Source organism: Jaculus jaculus, chromosome 6 (assembly GCF_020740685.1).
Source record: "Jaculus jaculus isolate mJacJac1 chromosome 6, mJacJac1.mat.Y.cur, whole genome shotgun sequence".
Classification (NCBI taxonomy): domain Eukaryota; kingdom Metazoa; phylum Chordata; class Mammalia; order Rodentia; family Dipodidae; genus Jaculus; species Jaculus jaculus.
The window spans coordinates 78,447,404-78,469,090 of NC_059107.1; the positions used below are offsets into that span (position 1 = coordinate 78,447,404).

General features: G+C 41.0%; 1 protein-coding gene and 1 non-coding gene across 18 annotated transcripts in view; both read right to left on the bottom strand.

Moving 5' to 3' along the window:
- The window catches only part of Aak1 (AP2 associated kinase 1), a 225,578-nt gene that overhangs the window by 64,683 nt on the left and 139,208 nt on the right, over window positions 1–21,687 (bottom strand). For all 17 annotated transcript variants that reach the window (XM_045153151.1, XM_045153149.1, XM_045153148.1 and 14 more), the window contains 5 exons: window positions 13,688–13,809; window positions 12,495–12,576; window positions 11,884–12,016; window positions 6,193–6,296; window positions 4,151–4,230 (listed from right to left, as the gene is read on the bottom strand). In XM_045153151.1, coding sequence (XP_045009086.1) covers window positions 4,151–4,230; window positions 6,193–6,296; window positions 11,884–12,016; window positions 12,495–12,576; window positions 13,688–13,809 — 521 coding nt within the window. The remainder of the gene's footprint in view (window positions 1–4,150; window positions 4,231–6,192; window positions 6,297–11,883; window positions 12,017–12,494; window positions 12,577–13,687; window positions 13,810–21,687) is intronic.
- Window positions 21,245–21,351, bottom strand: LOC123461814. Its single transcript, XR_006637879.1, has one exon. It is a non-coding gene; the product is annotated as a U6 spliceosomal RNA (small nuclear RNA).

The following is a 21,687-nucleotide window of genomic DNA, read 5'->3' on the forward strand; positions in this document are numbered from 1 at the left end:
GGATTAAAAAACAAGATCCAACTATGTGTTGCCTCCAAAAAACACACCTTCCTGGCAAAGGCACCCATAGACTAAACATCAAAGCATGGAAATCAATCTATCAAACAAATGGAAGACTAAAACAAGCTGTCACAGCTATTCTGATACCTGATATGCTTCAAACCAAAATAAGTCAGAAGAGATAAATAAGGCTACTACATATTAATAAAGGGAACAATTTACCAAGAAGATTAAATAAGAACAAATATGTATGTACTGAGCACTGTCACTCCCAATTTCATAAAGCAAACAGTATAGGACAAGAAACGTCAGATAGATCCTATGATTTCAATACTCCACTCTAATCTTTAGAAAAGTCATCCAAACTAAAAAGAAACCTCAAATGTGTTTAATATATAGATACAGAGTCAATCTAACAGATATGGAATATAAATTCTTCTCAGTAGACCAGAGGACTTTCTCTAAAATAGATCACATTATAGGCCACAAAGCAGGTCATAGCAAATACAAATGAACTAAATAACTTCTTATATTAAGTCACTGTGGAATAATTCTAGACATCAACAACAAGAGAAAGTATACAAATGTTTAGATACCAAAAAACACCCTCTCTAATGACAATGGGTCACTGAAAAAAATCATGGAGAAAAATTTTAAATTTTAAAAGTTCTTTCACATTTAGGGAAAATGTTGCTAAATGTCTTCAAAAGAAAAAAAAAACAACAACATGGAGACTTCATCCCATCGGAACTTTTCATGTGTGGATATGAAGGGGGGTAGTTAGGGTGACTGGACACCTGAAGGTAAAAGGACAGGAAAGTTTGAACTTGCTAAAAATCAAAGATGCTCTGATTTCTTAAAAAAAAGAAAAATCTCTTAGTTCCCTAGAGACCTTTTTCTCCACAATCAGGATTCCTCCTGGGAGGGAGGGCTTTCATAGGATTGAAACATTGTGGTTGGTCCTGGAACTTGGTGTCAGAGCTTATCTTTTTCTGAGGCAGCCCCTAGCCCTAACCAGCAGCTGAACCTCTGGTTTACCTGGGCCAAAAGAGAGCCCTCTGCTCTAAAGTTATATATACCTTAGCAAGGGGAGGGCACACTCGCTCTCTCTGATCTCTTGGGAACTTCCAGCTGTGGGTGAGTTTTTCCCTCAGTTGGGCCTGAGCTGGCTCAGTCGGGCCCAGGCCCAGCTGGGAGGGACCCTAGCCCCTACTCTCCTCAAGACCTCTTTATCCCCTCTAGCTGCCTACCTGGCAGGAGCTCTTTGAACTTTCTTTTCTCTTTTCTCTTTTCTCCCTCCTCCCCCACCCCCCGCCGCTGATTCCTAGTTGGTCACTCCTGGGCTACCTGTGGCCCATGTGGGCTTTTGGGCTCCATGTGGTATACTTCTCTTCTCCCCAGTTTATCTCTCCTTATCTCCCAGCCTTCTCTTTTCTGCGTTCCTTTGGAAAATCTGAATAAAATGTAGTATTTTAAAAATCATTCTCTTTAATCTGAAATTCCCTATTCTTTGGTTAGTATGCAGATATGAACACAGGGCTTGGGGTTCCAGGAAGCACCCTAGAACTCCAATTTTCCCATTACAGATATTCATGGTGAATTTCAATGAAACTCCTATACAGAAAGCAGTATTTCCCAAGCATATTACATCTTGGAATATACTTTGAAGTAATGATGTTTCAAGGAAGACTTTTGAGGCAGGTGTTTTTCACACACAGAGAACTAAATTTGGCTAGAACTAGCTATCCATATGGTTTCTCTACAATGGAAAACATGCAAAGGAAAAAATGACAAGCATGCAAAGGAGAGATTCTAATATGAAAGATAATAAGTAAATAATCCAAGATAATTTAAAATTGGAGAGTATGACAGGAGCATCATTTCTTCAAATACATATACTTCCTTTCTTCCATAATCACCTAGAGTAGAAAATCACATGATATAGCCTCTTTTGCGACCTGGTATGTCTAGCCATATACAGGTTGCAAATAGATTGCTATGTGGGAGTTTCTAGCAACCTTAAGAAATAACAGGTTAATGTTCTTAGTCTCTCCTCTGACCACTCCTTGATCCTGTTGCTTTAAGTACAAATGCTGCCACACTGATCTATGAGGTCATGGTTGTAAACAGGAGTTGGTAATAAGCATGAAGAAATTTAGGTCCCTGGGGCTTCTCAGGAAGCCACAGCCCACTTACCACCAAACTTTGTTTACTTATGAGGAAACAAATAAACAAATAAACACACAACCCCCCCCCCCCCCAAAAAAACTATCTTCTACAAGCAATTTCGGATTTTAACAGCTAAATCTAATCCAAACTAAACAAGGGAATTTGCTATGTGGAAGCCTAATTTCCACTTATTTACAATAGTCCAGGCAGCTGGCTAGTACTTAACTCCAGAGCCAACTGTACTGTGAAATGCACTGTAGGGAGTATGATGGAGGTAAAAGCCAAAATAAACAAGCTTCACAAGTATTTCTAAAATCTGTCTGGTACAGCCTCTGTGAAATATAAAACAGGAAGCAAAGGAGCTGGCCCTTGTCTTTCTCCATGACAAAGCCTCAAGGAATGTGCATCCTGGGGCCATAAACTTCTGTTAGATGATACCCCTGTGCATCAGAAAGGTTACAGCCTAGGAAAGGAAAGTAAGAGGGAAAATGAGGCATTTGCTGGAGAAGAGGGAAAAGGCATAAGAAAGAAAAAGGCCAGGATGAGAGAGATTAGCAGACTCCGGTGGAAATACAAATGTGAAATCTTTCATGTTGGCCTTTTTTTCTTCAGGGTACACCTTAGAAACATGGGACCTGGAGTCCAAGATGCTGCAGGTGAGCTCACAAACAGATTGTGTAAAGATGGCATGCCATTTTACCTACTTCAGCCTTGGGACTCTTATGTGTAAAATGTAGAAACAACCATGTGCTGACAACTGAAATTGTCTTATAAACTGTGTTCCTAAACCATCAGTTTGGGATGACCTCAGTGCATGTGCTTTGTGAGGATGGAGAAGGCGATCAATGCTCTGTTTCTGTACATACCACGTTTGGGTCCTACATTAGATGGCTACAACCCCAAAAGATTGAGCTACTTCAAACTAGCTTCCAAAATAATTCCCAAGAAGTATGAAAATCACTGTAAGAAATGGATAGCATACAAAATAACACGGTTTGTTTATTTCTTAAGCAAGTTTAGTGTTTGTTAAAACTCAGTCTTGATATTTTACATGCACATAATAAGCACCTTTAAGTATTCACGAATTTAAAAATATATATTTATTCTACTAGTAGTCACACAATTGCTATCAAGGGTCTTTTGTCTACACAGAATCTTCTGGTCACTCTCAAATTTTCTCATTTGGAAGGTGTGGTGGTCATATGAAAGTTCCTGGTAGACCCTGTGCTATAGAAGATGTAAAAAAAATATTAAGAGCCCAGCTGTGTTCCAGTTTGACTTAAGGTCCCAATAATGCCAATATAGGAACTCTTGGAAGGAAGAGAACTCCTGTGCTGGCTGACTTTTGGTGACCTGCCTAAAATTGGGTGGCAGTCTGGGTCACTTCCACCTACCCTTCTCCCTTCCTGAGATCAGACATATACCTTCTAATGGTTCTGATGGGCTTTCCTGGCTAGCTCCCTCACTTGGGCATTTCCTTAAATTACATCACTGCTTATTTAATCTCCATGTTTGCTCTTGGAAGACCCTAGGTAACACTGAATGTGATTAGCTAAGAAACAGGTGTGCATTTGGCTGTTTGTGCACTCAGAGCTTTCACCTGCACTTTCCTCATGTGGCTGGAACCAGAGAGGAAAGCAAGCAAGCAGAAAATTACAGACTAACCACCATTCAGCTGGCACATTAGGACATTTTTTACCAGCTACACTTAAAGTCTGTCATCCCCTCATCCCTAAAGCTCCTCCAAGAATTCCTATGCAAGGGAAGCAGCTGAGAGGCTCTTGATGTCTTTCAAATGTAGATCCCAGAATTTCATTACATTGTTCTTGGCAGTCCCAAAGAACAATTTCTGTCCAGGAACAAAGAGCTTGCTTTCTTGAAACATCTAGGTGGCTTCTGGTCTTAGCCACACTGAAATCCGGCAGCAGACATCTCTGTTGCAGGCAACACAATTCAGGACATCTCAGGACATATTTCTTACCTCGTCTTTGGCTGTGTCTTTTTTGCAGCTGCCTCACTGGCTTTCACTGGTTCAGGAAGTTTTGCAGGAATGGGAGAGTTCTAAAAAGTTAAAAACAAAGTAAGTACATTGAACGACCAGCCTGTCTGGAGCTGATGAAAATGCTTTATTTTTGGGTCATATAGTGGAACTTATATGCCCTGATCTTCCTTTTAAAGGGAAGTTAGCTAAATGCAGCATGGAGAGAGCAGCCTGCACACACTATATACTTTCCTCATTGCTCCCCACACCAGGCTGGGTCTGTTGGGCGTGACCTTGGTTCTCTTCTCCCCTGTTACATAGCTCAGAAGGCATGTGATGAAAGGAAGTAGAAAGATTGTGTTATTTGGGCTCCCTGCTATATCTTCAAGAAATGAGACCTGACTCAGTGGCCAACTAAGGTACACTCAATCTTCCAGTAAGAATACTGGGAGATCACCATGGCCAGTCAGTGCATTTGATTACTGAGCTGGCATTCCTTCCCACCAAGCCATGCAAAGCTCTCCTAGCTTGGATTCTGCACCTTCTTGCAGAAGTACGAGATTAACTGTCCTGCATCAGCAGGCAATGCCTGACCACTTCTGAGCAAGTGCCAAATGACAGGAGGCATGGGAAGTGAACTTTTAAAAAGTAGTTACCAGCCCAAACATTTCCAGTTCTATGTCATATTATTTACTTTACTAATGGTAAGGTGGTGCTGCAAAAGTAAGCAAGGTCATATAACGTTACTGGTCCATATCCCTTTCATGCTCAACGTCCAACAGGCAATACAACTATAACACAGGCTTTTCTCATTTCCTTGTGTTTGCAGGAGGGGGTAATTTCTGCTAGTAACTTCTAGCTTTTCTTCCACCTATCAGGCATTTTTCTACCAAGAGCCAGGAGCAATGTATTTGACTGACAATACTGGCAAAATAATAATAATACATGCTTTAGAAAAGAAAAGGCTGGCAGAAAAAAAAAAGTGAGCTCATTGGTTCAGGCATCAGGCATTTCCATCTTAGTCACATGAACCTGTGTTAGGTAGGGAGCCTGACTGGTCAAGCTATGTCCTCTGCCTCAACCTTATTATAAGGCTAATATTCTGAGCACCACATGCACAAGCAGGTGATTCCCAATGTGACAGTGGCTGAGCAGTGCTAAAAATACTTTAACCACCACCTTCAATCCCTAATAGTGGCATCCAAAGTTCATCAATGGAGGAACTTGCAAGAAAATTTCAGAATGGGGTTTATTTATTGCAGCATCCATTAGCAAAATATTCAGACAAATTAGGTCAAAATACAACATGAAAATTATGCCAAGATTGTAGAGGGTGTTTGGAAAGCATTTTACTCTAAAAACTGAATATATGAAAGTTCTCATAGACTTATACATGTGAAAAGAGGAAGGTAGGAAAAAAAAAAAAAACCCAGCATGTGTTATAGATGACCAACTGAGGAAGCAGAATCCAGAAGGTTCTACTCAAGGACAGAGGCCAGGAAGGAGGGACTACCACTGTAGCAGGCCTGGAATGAGGACAGAACCTTGCCTTTGGAAAGCTGCATGCCTAGTCCTGTAGGTAAATGCAATGGCAAGATGCTCTCAGAGAGCTGTGTAAGTCAAAAATAGGAATTTGGTCACTGTATACCTGAAGTGCTCATCTAAATACCAAGGCATTTTTGTTGTTGTTGTTAATGTCTGGTGAAACTGCATTGGTTTCATAATTAAATTCTATGGGAAAATTAGATTCCCTTTATAGCAATTGCTTCACAGTTAGCTTGGCTTGAATGCATTCTAGTAAGGTAAAGCAAGGGACATCTATATTCATTTGACCTGTAGATTAACACCTCAGGAACTAAAAATGACGATTTGAAAAACCATTTTAGCTAGACATGGTGGCTCACTCCTGAATATCCTAGCACTCAGGAGGAAATGAATTTGAGCCCAGCCTGGAACACAGAGTGAGTTTCAGGTTGGCCATAGCTAGAGTGAGACCCTCAGAATAACAAAACATAACAAAACAAAAACCAGTATTCACATACTTGTACATTTGGAATTGGGCACTCTTTCTTGAGTAGTTTAAATGAGAAGTAGGAAACCTGGTAAATGTCCGGCCTTTTGTCAGGGTCTGGTTCCAACATATACCCTAAGACAAAAGAACATATACTTTTTAATTAATATCCTAACAGTTATTACATCAGCTAGTAGGCATGGCTTTTCTACTACCAAAGTTGGTTTGTATTTTAAATTTTGTTGTTATAAAAGTCAGACTGCACAGCCCTTTTCCTAGCAAGAGAGGCAAGAAAACGAACTGAGTTGTAACCAAGCTAACTACAGTTATTCTGTACCTGGTATATCAGAAACTCATGTTCTCAATGTGAAAGTGATTTGCTTTGTTTTTTGAGACCTCAGTGGCTCCATGGTCTGGCTTCTTGCTTCCTTGACTCATTTTCTCTTGCTAACCAAATGATTACCCTTAATACATATAACCAAACTCCAAATGTCATGAACTCAGGGCTGAGTGCTACCCTGGCATGCACAAGCCTTGGATTTTAGGTCCACATAAACAAACTTCATGAATTTACATAATACTCTTTTATTGGAGACAAGCTAGCTGATTTACTGTTTTAGGAAAATTGTAAAGTGATATATTCATATCTACTTTAACTATGATCCACAGATGATCTGTCTATGTCTTGGTCCTTTGAGCTTCTGCCCTCCCTGAAGCTGAAAGTCTATCAGGAAAAGTCTGGAAGAAACTAGCACTCATATAAATACAAAATGATGCAAAGCAGTATACATCTTAAGTGATAAAGGAATATAGTATGAACACTGTATGTTCAGAAACGATCAGTAAGGCCATAGCCTTGGATGGCCTTGCCAAAGACATAGGACACGTTAGTCAAGAGATGAGCAGAAAAAGGCAGTCATGGTGGGAGAACAGCGTGAGAAAAGGCAAACCTGGGTCAAGGTATGAAATGAACACTCCTTTTTGGAAACAGCAGTCCAAAGCACAAGGATACCACGATGGCAGGCCAGATGCATAGAATCAAGATCCGAAATGCCAGTCTAAGGATCTGGACTCACTGTGGGACCAGTGACAGGCCACTCAGGTTTTCCAAACAGGACATGAAAGAGTGATGTTTCCTAATAATCATTGGCAAGGGTGTGCTGGACAGACTGAAGAGAACAAAGAGGAGCTGGTGGCCAATGTAGCAACAGAGGCTCAAGCTGACCACAGCAACAATGAAGAGAATTAAGAAAAATTAGTGAAAATAGAAATCCGGGCTGGAGAGATGGCTTAGCGGTTAAGCGCTTGCCTGTGAAGCCTAAGGACCCCGGTTCGAGGCTCAGTTCCCCAGGTCCCACGTTAGCCAGATGCACAAGGGGGCGCACGCATCTGGAGTTCGTTTGCACAGGCTGGAAGCCCTGGCGCGCCCATTCTCTCTCTCTCCCTCTATTTGTCTTTCTCTCTCTGTCTGTCGCTCTCAAATAAATAAATAAATAAAATTAAAAAAAAGAAAATAGAAATCCAAAAACAAAAACCCCTAATGCAGCTTAAGACAGGACTGACTCTTCAAACCTCTCATTAGCCAGATCCAAAGAAAACTTTAAATGTTCTCTAGTTTGGTCAGAAGTACCCGGATGGGGCAGAGAAAGTTTTACTCTGAAGCCATGGTTTGTTATAGGTGAATTCCAGTGGCAGAGATAGATTAACCCTCACAGTGAGCTGTTGGTAAAGGAGGCCCATGAGGCACCCAAAACAACACAGGCCATTGCTAAAACATTTGATTACCTACCAGAACTAGATGGTAAGAACTTACTGCTGATGATACCACAGGCTACAGTAATCAGAAACTAAGAAATGAATCTGGAGCAGAGATGGAAGTCATTGAACTGCTGGCTACTTGCCATAGTGCTGGAAAGTACTATTTGAGCTACTGGGGGAGAAAAATCATCTATAGTCTTGAATAAGCAGTGGATCCTGTAAGCTACAAAATCAACCAGTCAGGCAAGACATACCCAATGGTGCAACATTAGAACATAAGTTACGCGGCGGCGGGGGGAGGGGGAGATCAACACTCTCTGGATAAGAGGCCTTATTAGTGGGAAGGAATCCACGCCTGGTACTAAAAATGAAGTCAAAACCCTGTGGCTTAGAAGGACATAGACCCTAGGGGGAAGCTTCCACTGCCCTTTGGCTAAACAGAGACATAATTGTCCATCAAGCAACCTTGAAGTGTTTATGTTTAAGCCCTTTGACTAATGCTGTTCTCATTCTTGGTTAAAGAACCCTCTTCTTTACAGATGGTAGCAAATACCAGGGAGGAGACCCAAGACTCATCAACATGACTAGAAGAGGGCTGGAGAGATGGCTCAGTGGTCATAGGCACTTGCTTGCAAGCCTTCCATCCTGGGTTCTGTTTCCCAATATTCACATAAAGTCAGATACACAACAGTGGTGCATGTGTCTGGAGTTCATCTGCAACAGCAAAAGGCTGTGGTATGCCCATTCTCTCTCAAATGAATTAAAAAATTTTTTTTTAAAGTGACAAGAAGCTAGGTGTGGTGATGCATGCCTTTAATCCCAAAACTCAGGAGGCAGAGAGGTAGGAGGATTTCTGTGAGTTTGAGCCCAGCCTGGGACTATAAAATAAGTTCCAGGTCAGTATGGACTAAAGTGAGACCCTCCCTTGAAAAAAAACCCACAAAACAAAACAAGAACAAAGAAGACAAGAAGAGAAAGAGGCCAGTGCTTAATACTCAACAAGTTATCTCTACCATACTTGCCAGACCTCAGGGTCCATTGTAGAGACAGTTGTGGAAAGAATATGAATGTTGCTCTCACTGCTAGTCAGAGAACTGTTTCCATGGAGATGGTTGTAGACAGTAAGGAGGCTTAAAACTCATTAAGGCAAAAAATAAGAGCTCAATACTAAAAGAGACTCAACCAAACTCTCTAAGGCCCAGGAGACATTATGTAAGAGGGAGAGGAAAACAAATGGAAGAGCTACAGGGAGCACAGGTGTGCTTTGGGGTGAGAGTCTCAACATAAGCTGATTGATGGATTCCTGACCCCCACTGGTGCCAATACACTCAAAAGACCAGCATGGTTCCAAGCCCATCAACATTTTGACATGAAGGATGGAAGAGACAAATGCAACAAAATAGGAATGGACTACCTTAAAAGAGGAAGGTTCTCGGAGGGTGGGTGACAAAGAAGAGAGATAGAAAAGAAAAGAAAAAAAGATAAAGGACAGGAACACAATCAAATTACTGTATGTTCATATATTAAAATTTTCAATTAAAAATGCTCTCAATCTAGTCTTGAAAGGCAAAAACACTGACAGAAAATGAAAAGAGAAAGGGAAACTGGAAGAAAAAGAATGAGGGGGGTTATAGGTCGGGTGTGGTGGCGCACGCCTTTAATCCCAGCACTTGGGAGGCAGAGGTAGGAGGATCGTTGTGAGTTCGAGGCCACCCTGAGACTTCAGAGTGAATTCCAGGTCAGCCTGGGCTAGAGTGAGACTGCCCCACCCCCCCAACAAAAAAGAATGAGGGAGGCAATAACACACTAAGTTTTAGGAGTTTAGGGTATTGATGGAATATTCAGTTTGCAAACTGAGTAAGGCTTGAGAAAAGATGTCAGTGCTATAAGCATTCATAAAGGGTTGGGTTTTTCACCAACATAACTTTACCATACACATGCTAAGAAGAAAAAAAAAATCAAAAAATGCTACCAGTAACAACAAAAGTAGCTATTTTCTTATATATTCTTCCAGTCTATTTAAGTATTTTCAATTCTAGTACAGACATAATGCTTTGTCTCCAAAAACAATCCAACAACTAAATGTCACATTTTATTCTTTTAAACACTTCCCCCTTCTTTTCATTAACAAATGCAAGACTGGGCTAGAGAGAGGGCTTAGCAGCTGGGGTGCTTGCTTGCGAAGCCTAAGGACCCATGTTTGACTCTCTCCCACATAAGCCAGACACACAAAAGTGAGGCAAGTGCAAAGTCACCCATGCCTACTAGGTGGTGCAAGCGTATGGAGTTCAATTGCAGTGGCTGAGGCCCTGGTGCACCAATTCTCTCTCTCTCTAAAAACATAATAATAATAATAATAAAACAAGTGCAAGACTAACTGGGATAAACAAAAGGGCCAGTCACTGAAACATCTGAGACTATCTACAGTGCCAGAACTGAGTGAGTCACATCAGTTCCTCTTGTGTGTAATAGGGATAATCACATTTAAAAATATGTGGTTTGGGCTGGAGAGATGGCTTAATGGTTAAGTGCTTGCCTGTGAAGCCTAAGAACCCCGGTTTGAGGCTCGGTTCCCCAGGTCCCATGTTAGCCAGATGCACGAGGGGGCGCATGTGTCTGGAGTTCGTTTGCAGAGGCTGGAAGCCCTGGCGCACCCATTCTCTCTCTCTCCCTCTATCTGTCTTTCTCTCTGTGTCTGTCGCTCTCAAATAAATAAATAAATAATTTAAAAAATATGTGGTTTTGCCGGGTATGGTGGCACATACTTTTAATCAGCACTTGGGAGGTGGAGGTAGGAGAATCACCATGAGTTTGAGGCCACCCTGAGACTACATAGTGAATTCCAGGTCAGCCTGGGCTAGAGTAAGGCCCTACCTCAAAAAACAAACCAAACCAAACAAACAAACAAAACCAACAACAAAAAAACATGTTTTTTGTTTTTTTTTTAAGAATTAGATGAGATACATGTAGGCTCTTCACACAAGTAAGAGGCTCTACCTCACTCCTGATTTTTTTTCAGTACACCCCCACCATACCTAAGACCCATATAGCATAGCTTGGGATTTACTGCTTAAAACTGAGTTGCTACACATCTTCACTAACATTTTAAATGATGACTTTAAAAAGATGTTTCTTCAGCATTTTAGTACAGGGTCTGGTACAAAGCTTACTTTTCCTACCATCTGGTTAACAGATATCGGTACATATGTTGGCTGTGATGACACAGAAAAGTGAGAATTTTTAAAACTATTTTAAGCCAAAAATTCAGTTTAGATACTTGTCATAAAAATCCAGTGATTAACCTAAATGAGAGGAAAAACCTGGCTCCATAGAGTTTCATGGCTTAATTATGTATTCATTCCAGCCAATGCACTGCAATCGTTTTCATTTTAGTTGCTTCCAGTTTTGCAAAGATGAATGTCTTATCACTTGATATTGAATCAGCTGGACTCTCTTGGTACCAGAGTTTTCATACAGATTGCAACAGAACATAGCAGGCCTAAACTGCTCAGAGCACAGTTATGATTTCTCCTGCATGGCTGGCTCAGGTGTGAAACAGGGTTTGTATTTCTAGCAGAAAGACCCATTTCTCTAAACAGATGTCGTCACATCATTGGCACTCCCAAACCAGCATCAAGTGATTTATCTTTTCTTTTTGTAAATTTTATATTTATTTATTTATTTATTTGAGAGAGAGGAAGAGAATGGGCACATCAGGGCCTCCAGGTGCTGCAAAGGAACTCCAAACACATGCATCACCTTGTGCATCTGGCTTACATGGGTCCTGGGGAATTGAACCTGAGTTCTTTGGTTTTGTAGGCAAGTACCTTAACTGCTAAGCTATCTCTCCAGCCCCAAATGATTAATCTTTCTGTCCAATCCCTTACTTCCGGAATCTAATCCTTTTATCCTCCCATTCATTCCTACTGATTAAAGTATGAAACTAGAAAGTTTAAATACTTACTAATAAGGCAGTGCATGTCTTGAGAATATCGAGAGTTATCGGGAATTGTGAAGCTTCCGTCACAAATTGCCACCTGGCTCTCCCCAAATGGCAAAGTGAAGTAGCATAATTTATATAACAAACAGCCAAGAGCCTAAAAAGTAGGAAAGCAGATGCAACAGTGGTTTATATACCATAATTCCAGCGGATCTGCTGAAAGTCTGACACCATCCACATTCATTAGCAGACAGAATGTTATTAACACATGAATTTGGAACCCAGCATGATGACTTAGCAGCTGAGTTTTAAATTTATACATTATTATTATGCTATAGGAAAAAACAAGTATTTCACCCAAATTACTCTTAAGAACTGTAACATACAAATGGAAACCACCACCATAAGCTTCAAAGTGCTCTACAGTGATTTTCTTTGTCATGTTGAAGGCTGGGGCTATCCCTCACATCAAGATTGATTCAATACTGGGATAAACATGATCAACTCCAATAATATTAATGTATGAAATTGTCAAACAAACAAAAATATTCAAGAGAGCAGATAGTGTATGTGTTCTATCCCTGGTTGTATTAAGCTTTGGAGTTTATCTGGGGTGTGAATGTATTGACACATACCCAAATGTCTGCCTTCGTTGTGATGATTTTCCCACTGTATAAGTTGACCATTTCTGGAGCACGATAGGACAGTGTTGTGTATCTAAAATCAAGAGATCCATGTTTTGTTAAATATATCAATGCTATAATTAAAAACCAGGAGCATCAGAATTTTTTTTTTTACATTAGTAGAATCTAATTCCCTAGGAACAGTCTGCAGAAGAGAGCATGAAATACTAGTATAGATGAAAAGAAAGGTTATCCATGGTACAGTGACATCATCTCACCTTCTCATAGCAGACCTTCTAGTCCTAGGGCATGAAAGAAGGACTCAAGATATGAGTGCACTAAAATAAATGCCAACACCACTTTTCCTTGGGTTTTCAAAGGACAAAATCTTTTATAAACCTTGTTGTCTGATAGCAGAAAGTGAGTCCTGGTTGAGGCCAGGGTAGATGCAATTATGTACTCTTTAAGGCTAAAAAAAAAAAAAAAAAAAAATCACAATGTTCTTACCCCTTGCTCAAGACAAGGATAACTTGATGTTATCAAGCATGGGAACTATGTTGCTCTGGTTTTTGGCCCCCAGATAGAACTGGTTTAGGTAGCCATTAGGGCTTTGGAGCAGAAATGGCTTGCCTCAGAGTTGGTTGCTGAGGTGATACATGAAAGGGGATAGCTGCTCATGATCTACAAGTAAATGTTAAGACAGTTGATTTACTAGTAGCAAGAGAGAGTGCTGCATCTTGGGAAAACCCAACAATGCGGGCACCAGGCCCTTCTGGAACCATAAAGCTGAAGAAGCTGCTTCTTGTGAAGTCACTGATTGAATAAATTAACTGTCAAGTTAACAGCTCTGCATGCCATTAGTTCACTAGAATGTGGCAGAGCTCTGCAAGACCAAAACAGATGTAGCAACTCAGGGTTAGCAAAAAGCAAATCTGTTTGACTCATCATCACATTTGTGATGTCATTTGGAAATATCATGGCATTTTAATGTCAAGACAGGGTCTTATACATAGCCCAAGCTGGCCTTGAACTCATGATCCCTTTGCCTCAGCTCTTCAGTGCTGGGATTATAGTTATGTACCACCCAACCCTCATCTCCAAGCTACCATTCAGCATTTCATGGAATGTGACACTGTAAATCAAAATATGTGTTGCAGACCACAGGAGGATTGAGAAAGTCTTAGGAAAAAGCAGAACAGGCTTACTTCTTAATCTCATCTTCTACAGCATTGACTCCCTCAGTTTGTGGATTCTGGAATTTGTTGGTGGCACTTCCAAAGTCACACAGGACATAGTGGCCTCGGTCATGCAAGAGAATATTTTCAACCTGAAAAACATTCCCCAATCACCCAATCCAAGATGTCACTTAGTACTTCATTGAAAAATATGGTTTCACAGTCACTAAATGTTTCATTTCTGCAACCTTATTAGTGTGCACAGGACAGTTATTCCCACCAAGTATCTCAACAGTGGTAGTCACAGCACAAGGAAAGGACATGCGCAGTAACAGGATAAAATAAGGGCAAGGCCACATAAAGGAAGGTACATAGTGGGAGAAGCCAGAGCCAATAACTCTTTTTTTTTCTTTTTTTAGCTTTCCAACAAGTTCCAAATCTCATTGTCACCCCTGAACAGTTTCATACTTTCAAACTATTGCTCTATTTTGAATCTGGAATGTTCTCCATGATTCATCCCAACCTCTTTATCCAACTATCAACAAATCATGCACCTTTCAAACCCACTTCAAAGGCTACTTTCATTTTGAATCCTTTCTCTGGCCCTTACTCAGACAAATGCCTCTTCCAAATTATTTTCCTTCAGTAATTTATTTTTCCATGCTGTAAATTATTTCACTTGGACCTTTTACACTGTTTTTATTATACTAGGTTAAGACTTTCAAAGGGCTGTGTGTGTGTGTCAAGTCAAGTGTGTGTCTTGACACACACACACACACGTAGTTATTTGTCATAAAATGCCTGGGAATAAATAAGCAATTTCTCTGTTAGACTATTATCTGAAGGATTTTTTTTCTTTTCTATTAAATAAATGAAGTTTGGGCAATGAGTTGAGTTTTAAGCACCAGGGAGTTTATAAAGGATTATGACCTAGAGAAATCCCTGGTACCAATGAAAACTTCAGAATAGTGAACACAATGTTCTAAAGGTGCACTGATTACTCTCTGTGGAAACTGAGCTGACTGGCGTGTTGGGAGGACAGGCTTGATCATGCATGACAGTCAAATGGCAGCCAATCAAGGTCCAATGAGGAACAAGTGGCAGAAAGAATATAAGAGCCAAAGGAAGGGCACCACTCCTTACAATGCAACTGCTCAGACAAAAATTGGCCTCGATATCCATGGCCTTGCAGTGCCTAGCAATACCTTCACAAGGCCCTCATAATAGGAGAAAAGATAAGATCAAAATAAAAGAGATACTAATGAAGAGAGGGAGGGGATACGATGGAGAGCAGAGTTGTGAAGGGGAACATGGGGGAGAGGAGGGAAATATCATGGTTTATTGTCTGTATGTATAGAAGTTGTCAATGAAAGAAAATTAAAAAAATGGTAGCCAAAACTATGTTAGACAAAAACTGTAGTTTCCACAGGCTTTTTTTTGTTTTCACCCTCCTGAAGACTAAGCACCTTTGGAAAACAAAGGCAAGAGTAGACTCTAAGCTCCTCCTCAAAGACAAGCATCATGTCTCAATCATATTTGTAATCTTCTCTACCCAGCCTTACCATATTACTAGTACAGAAAATATCAAATGGACTAAACCAACAATTAGAGACACACTTAACACTGTGCACACGCATGTGCATGCTCAAGCATCATGCACACACTAGTTAAGACAGGTGCCACTAAATACCCTGTCCCTACTCCTAAAAAATATATGGTTGAAGGGAGGGCTGTAGAGGTTGCTCAGTGGTCAAAGGTACTTGCTCGCAAAGCCTGCTGGCCCAGGTTCAATCCCCTAGTCACCCATGTAAAGATGGACATTTGTTCACAGCAGCAAGAGACCCTGTTGTGCAAATAAACTCCAGATGGATGTGCCACTTTGAGCATTTGGTATTACATGAGTATTGGGGAATGGAACCTAGCCAAGCAGGCTTTGCAAGCGAGTGCTTTGAACTGCTGCACAATTATGATGAAGAATTTTTGACTTAATAGGATGGTATTATAGATATGTAAGTAGAAGAACAGATTAATGGGGGTGAAAAGGCCTAAGTGAAGTCAGGGGAAGGGATTGAGTAAAGTAAAGGTGGAGGTAGGGCTAATCAAAATCCAAGAGGATATAAATAAATCATATGGAAACCTACTTTTCTGGACAATGGAACACTCAGGAGTCATAGATGGCTACCAGAAAATTTTCAGTGCCAGGGAAGGGATACCTTCCAGTGAGTTGTTGGCCAGGGAGATCCCTGATGCCTCCCAAACATTACAGGCCATTCCGAGGCCCTTGGTTTCCCACCAGGAATAGATGGAAAGATCCTATTGTTGAAGACTCCACATACTTGGGCTTCAAGGTCACTGAGAAATCCTGTTGAAACAGCTAAAAACCTCCTCCATGTAGACCAGCTTACTGAAAGCTGGAAAAAGCCACGCCACGCTGCATGCAGTTCAATGGGAGAGAGAGAAATAACCAGTGAAGATACTCAACAGTGGACACTGCAAGCCTTATATTTGGCCAGCCAGGCCAAATGAGCCAATGGGTGCAATAGTGGCATGTCTGTCATGGGGGAAACAAGCTGCCCTCTAATTTGACTGGTGGCCTGCTCCATGGGAGGGAATATACCCCTGATACTGAAAACTTAAAACAGGGGTAGTCATGACCCCTAGAAGAGTAACATCTGCTGGTGTCTGGCTAAATGCATATACTATGCTCATCAAACTGCCTAGTAAGCACTTTGCTTAATGTTCATACCCATATATTAATTCTACTCTCACTTTGGTAGAGAACCTTCTCTTTTAGATGGCAGTAACCTTGGGATAACTCAAAAGGCACCATGTGAAGAAGTGACAGAGGACTGCTCAGCATTGCAATATCTCTATCACACCTCCCAAGGCTCAGGGTCTATTGGGGAAGAGATAGTGGAAAGAATTTAAGAGCCAAAGGAAGGGTAGGACTCCTTCCAACATGCTACTCCAGACACAAAATGGCCTGGATGTCTATGACCTCACAGTGCCTGACATGACCATCATAATAGGAGAAAAAGATGATGACATCAAAATAAGAGAGACTGATTGAGAGGGAGAGGGGATATGATAGAGAGTGGAGTTTCAAAGGGAAAAATGATGGGAAGGGAAGGAATTACCATAGGATATTGTTTACAATTATGAAAGTTGTCAGTAAAAAATAAATTAATTAAAAATTATTATTTTTTATTTATTTGAGAGAGAGAGAATGAAGCAGAGGAAGAGAGAGAGAGAAAGAATGGATACGTCAGGGTCTCCAGCCACTGAAAACCAACTCCAGATGCATGTACCACTTTGTGCATCTGGCTTACGTGGATTCTGGGGAATTGAACTGAGGTTCTTTGGCTTTGCAGGCCCTAACCACTAAGCAATCTCTCCAGCCCATGATGAAGAATTTTTTTTTTTTTTTTTTGGTTTTTTGAGGTAGGGTCTCACTCTGGCTCAGGCTGACCTGGAATTCACTATGTAGTCTCAGGGTGGCCTCGAACTCTTGGAGATCCTCCTACCTCTGCCTCTCGAGTGCTGGGATTAAAGGCGTGCGCCACCACGCCCGGCTAAGAATTTTTAACCACAAAATTAAGAATTAACAATTGCTATGACAATTTGGCCCCTTGAGATAAAGTTGAGGTAGGCAAACAAAAACAGTTAAGTTATATAAGCATATACACTCATTTAAAGAATCCAAAATAATCACAACAAAGCAACACTTCATATTTTCAGTCTAATTTAGAGGTTATAAAATAATAGTCATTATTTAATATTGTCAGTACATGGATTATGCTACTATGGCCCTATCCTGCAGATGGAGAAAATGAGGCTCAGAGTGATTATCACCTGCTAAGTGTCACTAGGAGGGGGTCAGAAAGGCCTTTAGGCCAAAACAAGTGAGGCCTACTAATTAACTGCATATACTCTGTGTGTTTAGGTTTGTCTACAAAATATCTCCCCAAAGGTTCACATGCTGAAGGCTTGGTCATCAGCAGGTAGATCTAATCATTTAGAGGTGACTAGATCATGAAGGCATTAACTTCATCAATGGAGTAATAAAATCATAACTGATGGGTTACTAGCAGGTGGGGCCTGGTTGCAGAAGGTAGGTCACTTGGGGTGTGGCCTTGAAGGCTATACCTAGTCCTTAGTCCCTTCTTGTTTCATTCTGCTTCTTGACTGCTATGAGTTAGACAGCCTCCTATGCCATATATGCACCACAATGATATTCTGCCTCACCTCAGGCCCAAAACAACAGTTCCAGCTACAAATTCTAACTAACACACTATGGCTACTTTTCTCCAGCTGCAGAGTTAAGTAGTCACAAGAAACCATATGGCTAACATGCCTAAAATATTTAAGTCTGGCCTTGTGCACAAAAGTTCACCAACCTTTGGTCTATAAAAATCACTGAGGGGCTGGAGAGATGATTTAGTAGTTAAAGCGCTTGCCTGTGAAGCCTAAGGACCCAGGTTTGACTCCCCAAAACCCACATAAGCCAGATGCACATGGTGGTGCATGTTTCTGGAGTTTGTTTGCAGTGGCTAGAAGCCCTGGCATGCTAATTCTCTGTCATTCATAAATAAATAAAATAATCACTCATAATTCTCCTATGAATTTGTAATTGACTGCTTATGTATTTATTCTTGCCTTCCCAAATACAGCACAAGACCTTTGGGATTAGGACAGTATTAGGCCTATGAATCCCATGCCTGCAACTTGTTTGGTACTGTATACACAGCAGGGACCTTACATGTTGTTGAGGAAATCACTTGCTCAGCACCATTCCGCAATGATCTCCCTTGTTGGCCATATGTACCTTATGAGACTTATGCGATCTCGTTTCTCATATTGTATGTGCTTTTTTTTCAATCAGCTTCTGTACATATAATGCTGGAAATGAACTGAATTCATAACAAAACAAACAATGTAACTGCAGGAAAATAAATCACTGCTGGAGAAGGACAGATTAGGCAAAGTACAGAATAAGGATGTGGCACCTGGTTGGCATGTCTGACCACCTGGCACACTGTAGGGGAGGGTCAGCACTGCTGTGCTGAGCCCTCTCAGAGTATCCTGTGCAAACGTCTAAGGCCAAGCTGGCCACTGTTGTTGCCCTCTGTTACCACCAACAACAAAACACTTAACAAGGACATTTCAATTGGGGCCAAAAGATGCCAAAGCTATTTATGATACTTGATTTTCGTCAAGTCTTTAAGTTTCTTTTGGTGTTGTTTCTCATCTGAAAATGAAGCTGATACTACTTCCGTCATTGTTGTTATGAAGCAACTAAGGAAATAATGTAACAAACTATAAATCTCCCCATACAATGTAAGCTACTACTACCACTCATTTATGAAAGAAACATGTTTGAATTGCTACTATATGCCAAGTACTTTTCTAGGTCCAAGAGATAGGGTTGTGGGAAAACAAAGTCCATTCTCTCATGGAGCTTAAAGTCCAATTGGGAATAATAACAAAATAATTCTAGTTGTGTGGTAGCAGTAAAATTTTATTGAAAAAAATTCCAGCAGGTTAAATATAGGTAAAGTGAAGAGGCATGTCACTTTAAATAGCAGTCAGGGAAGGTCTCTCTCTCTTTGAGGTAAGATCTTATTCTTGTTCTTGCTACCTGGAATTTACTGTGTAGTCTCAGACTGGCCTTAAATTTACAACAGTCCTTCTACCTCTGCCTCCTGAGTGCTGGGATTAAAGGCCTGTGCCACCATGCCCAGCCAGGGAAGGCCTCTGATGAGGAGAGCAAAGACCTGAATGGGAAGAAGCACTCACTGACCGTCTGAAGGAAGTGCATTCTGAGGAAAACACACACACACACACACACACACACACACACACACACACACACACACACACACACACCAGCATCAAGGACTTGAGATAGATATGTGACTAAAAGGTTTGAGGCATGGAGGTGAGCTTGTGTGACAGGGTCAGCACGGTGCTTGGCATGGATCTTGAAAGAAAGCTGGAAATGTGAGACTGGACATGCTATAAGTCAATGTTTTCACTGCTCAGGAGATGATAATGGGTAACCTTGAAGAAAAGGACTTACATAAATAAACTAACCATGTGAATAAAGAATGATACTACCACCACCACCACCACCACCACTAATGATATCAGTACAACATGCCAGACAATGCCCTGTGCATTTTAACTTACAGAAGCTCATGTAATCTTCACTAAGCCTTATTGTTCCCCTTAACAGATGAAAAAAGAGGCCACAGAAGTGACTCAGTTTGCCTGGGGTCACAGGCTGGTTGGACAGGACTTTGGGTCAGGCTATCTGACTGTTGGGACCACACTTTCACTCAGCATGCATCACAGTTAATGACAGTGGGCAGTTCACACAGATGAAAGAGCAGCAAACAAAGTAGAGATAGAGGGAAAACAAGGATGGCTACCCAGGAAGCAATTGGCATTTTTAAGAGGTTAGTAAGCTCTCTAAAACAGCCATTTTCAGAAAGTCAGCTTGGTAGAAGTGGAAGAACAATAAGAGAAAGTAGACAACATGGGAAGGTACAAATGGCCCAGGTGTGAAGTAACTAGAGGTAAGTGCAACAAAGGACCAATAGTCCCCTTCCCCCATCCCCTCTGCCTGCAACTCCCCCCCCCCACCTCCACGAGGTAGGGTCTCGCTCTAGCCCAGGCTGACCTGGAATTCACTACATAGTCTCAGGGTGGCCTGGACCTCATAGCAATCATCCTACCTCTGCCTCCTGAGTGCTAGGATTAAAGGTGTGTGCACCACACCCAGCTAGAATGGACCAACAGGAATGGAAAGGATTAAGTGGGCAGAAACAGGTTCAATGACATTAGGAGTGTACGTTCTAAACACTTTGGACTGTTATTTCTTTTTGCAAAGCCTCTGGGATATAAGGATAGGATATAAACCTCTGACTAGTAGATTTTATATTAGTTAATTTCATGTTGCTGTGGACAAAACATCTGACAGAAACAACTTAAGGGAGGAAAGGTTTATGTCAGCTCATGATTTCTGGGAATTTCAGCCCAACCCCATATTAAAGGCATGGTGGTATTCATGGCAGCAGGAGATGAGGGAGAGACTCCTCACATCATGGTGAACCACCAAGAAAGCACTGAGCAGCTGGAACTAGGGAAGGTGGGGAGGCTATAACCTTCAAAGGCCCACTTCTAGTGATCTACTTCTTACTTTCTAGGCCTTACCACCTTTAAGATTCCACAGCTTCTCAAAATAGCACTACCAGCCAGCTGTCTATGAGCCTGTGGGGCCATTTCAGATTTGAACCATAACACCAGTGCTTACCATTGCCCAACTATTTCAGTTCTTTGAGAGTACAATCCTGCTGTTCTTTTTTTTTGCAGCCAAACAGCTTAAGAACCATATTAAAGTTGTTACTCCCAAAACTCTTCTCACAGCCTGGGAAGCTATCTCTAACTTACCTCTTTGTCTCAATGTTACACCAAACAGCTATGGCATTGAAACATTTCAGAGAATTTTTTTTTATATAACAACAACTTAAGCATTTTATTTTTTCATTAAGCTTCTGAGTTTCTTAGTATCACAATGGAATGATGAGAAAACAACAACAATTCACGAATTTGCATGTCATCCTTGCGCAGGGGCCAAGCTAATCTTCTCTGTATCGTTCCAATTTTAGTATATGTGCTGCCGAAGCGAGCACCATTTCAGAGAATTTAATAATACTGGGAAACTTGGAAGGTTAAAAGAAGATAGGTTTTCAAATCTCTGTTTCTAAAAACCCTTCATATTTTAGAAGATCAAAATCTCTTTACTGACAATGAAAGGCAAAATCTATGATTTTTCAACCTGAATAGACTTGTTAAACCTTAACCATTTCCTTCCATTTAGGTGCATGGACAACTAGCACAGTATAATACAACAGAACAAATTTACAAAATCAGACACAAGAATAAAAACCTTTGTTCTGGTTTAATCACTTAATTATCTGTGTGGGGCATTCATGTCTTTCTGTGGGCAAATATTCTACATTAGTAAA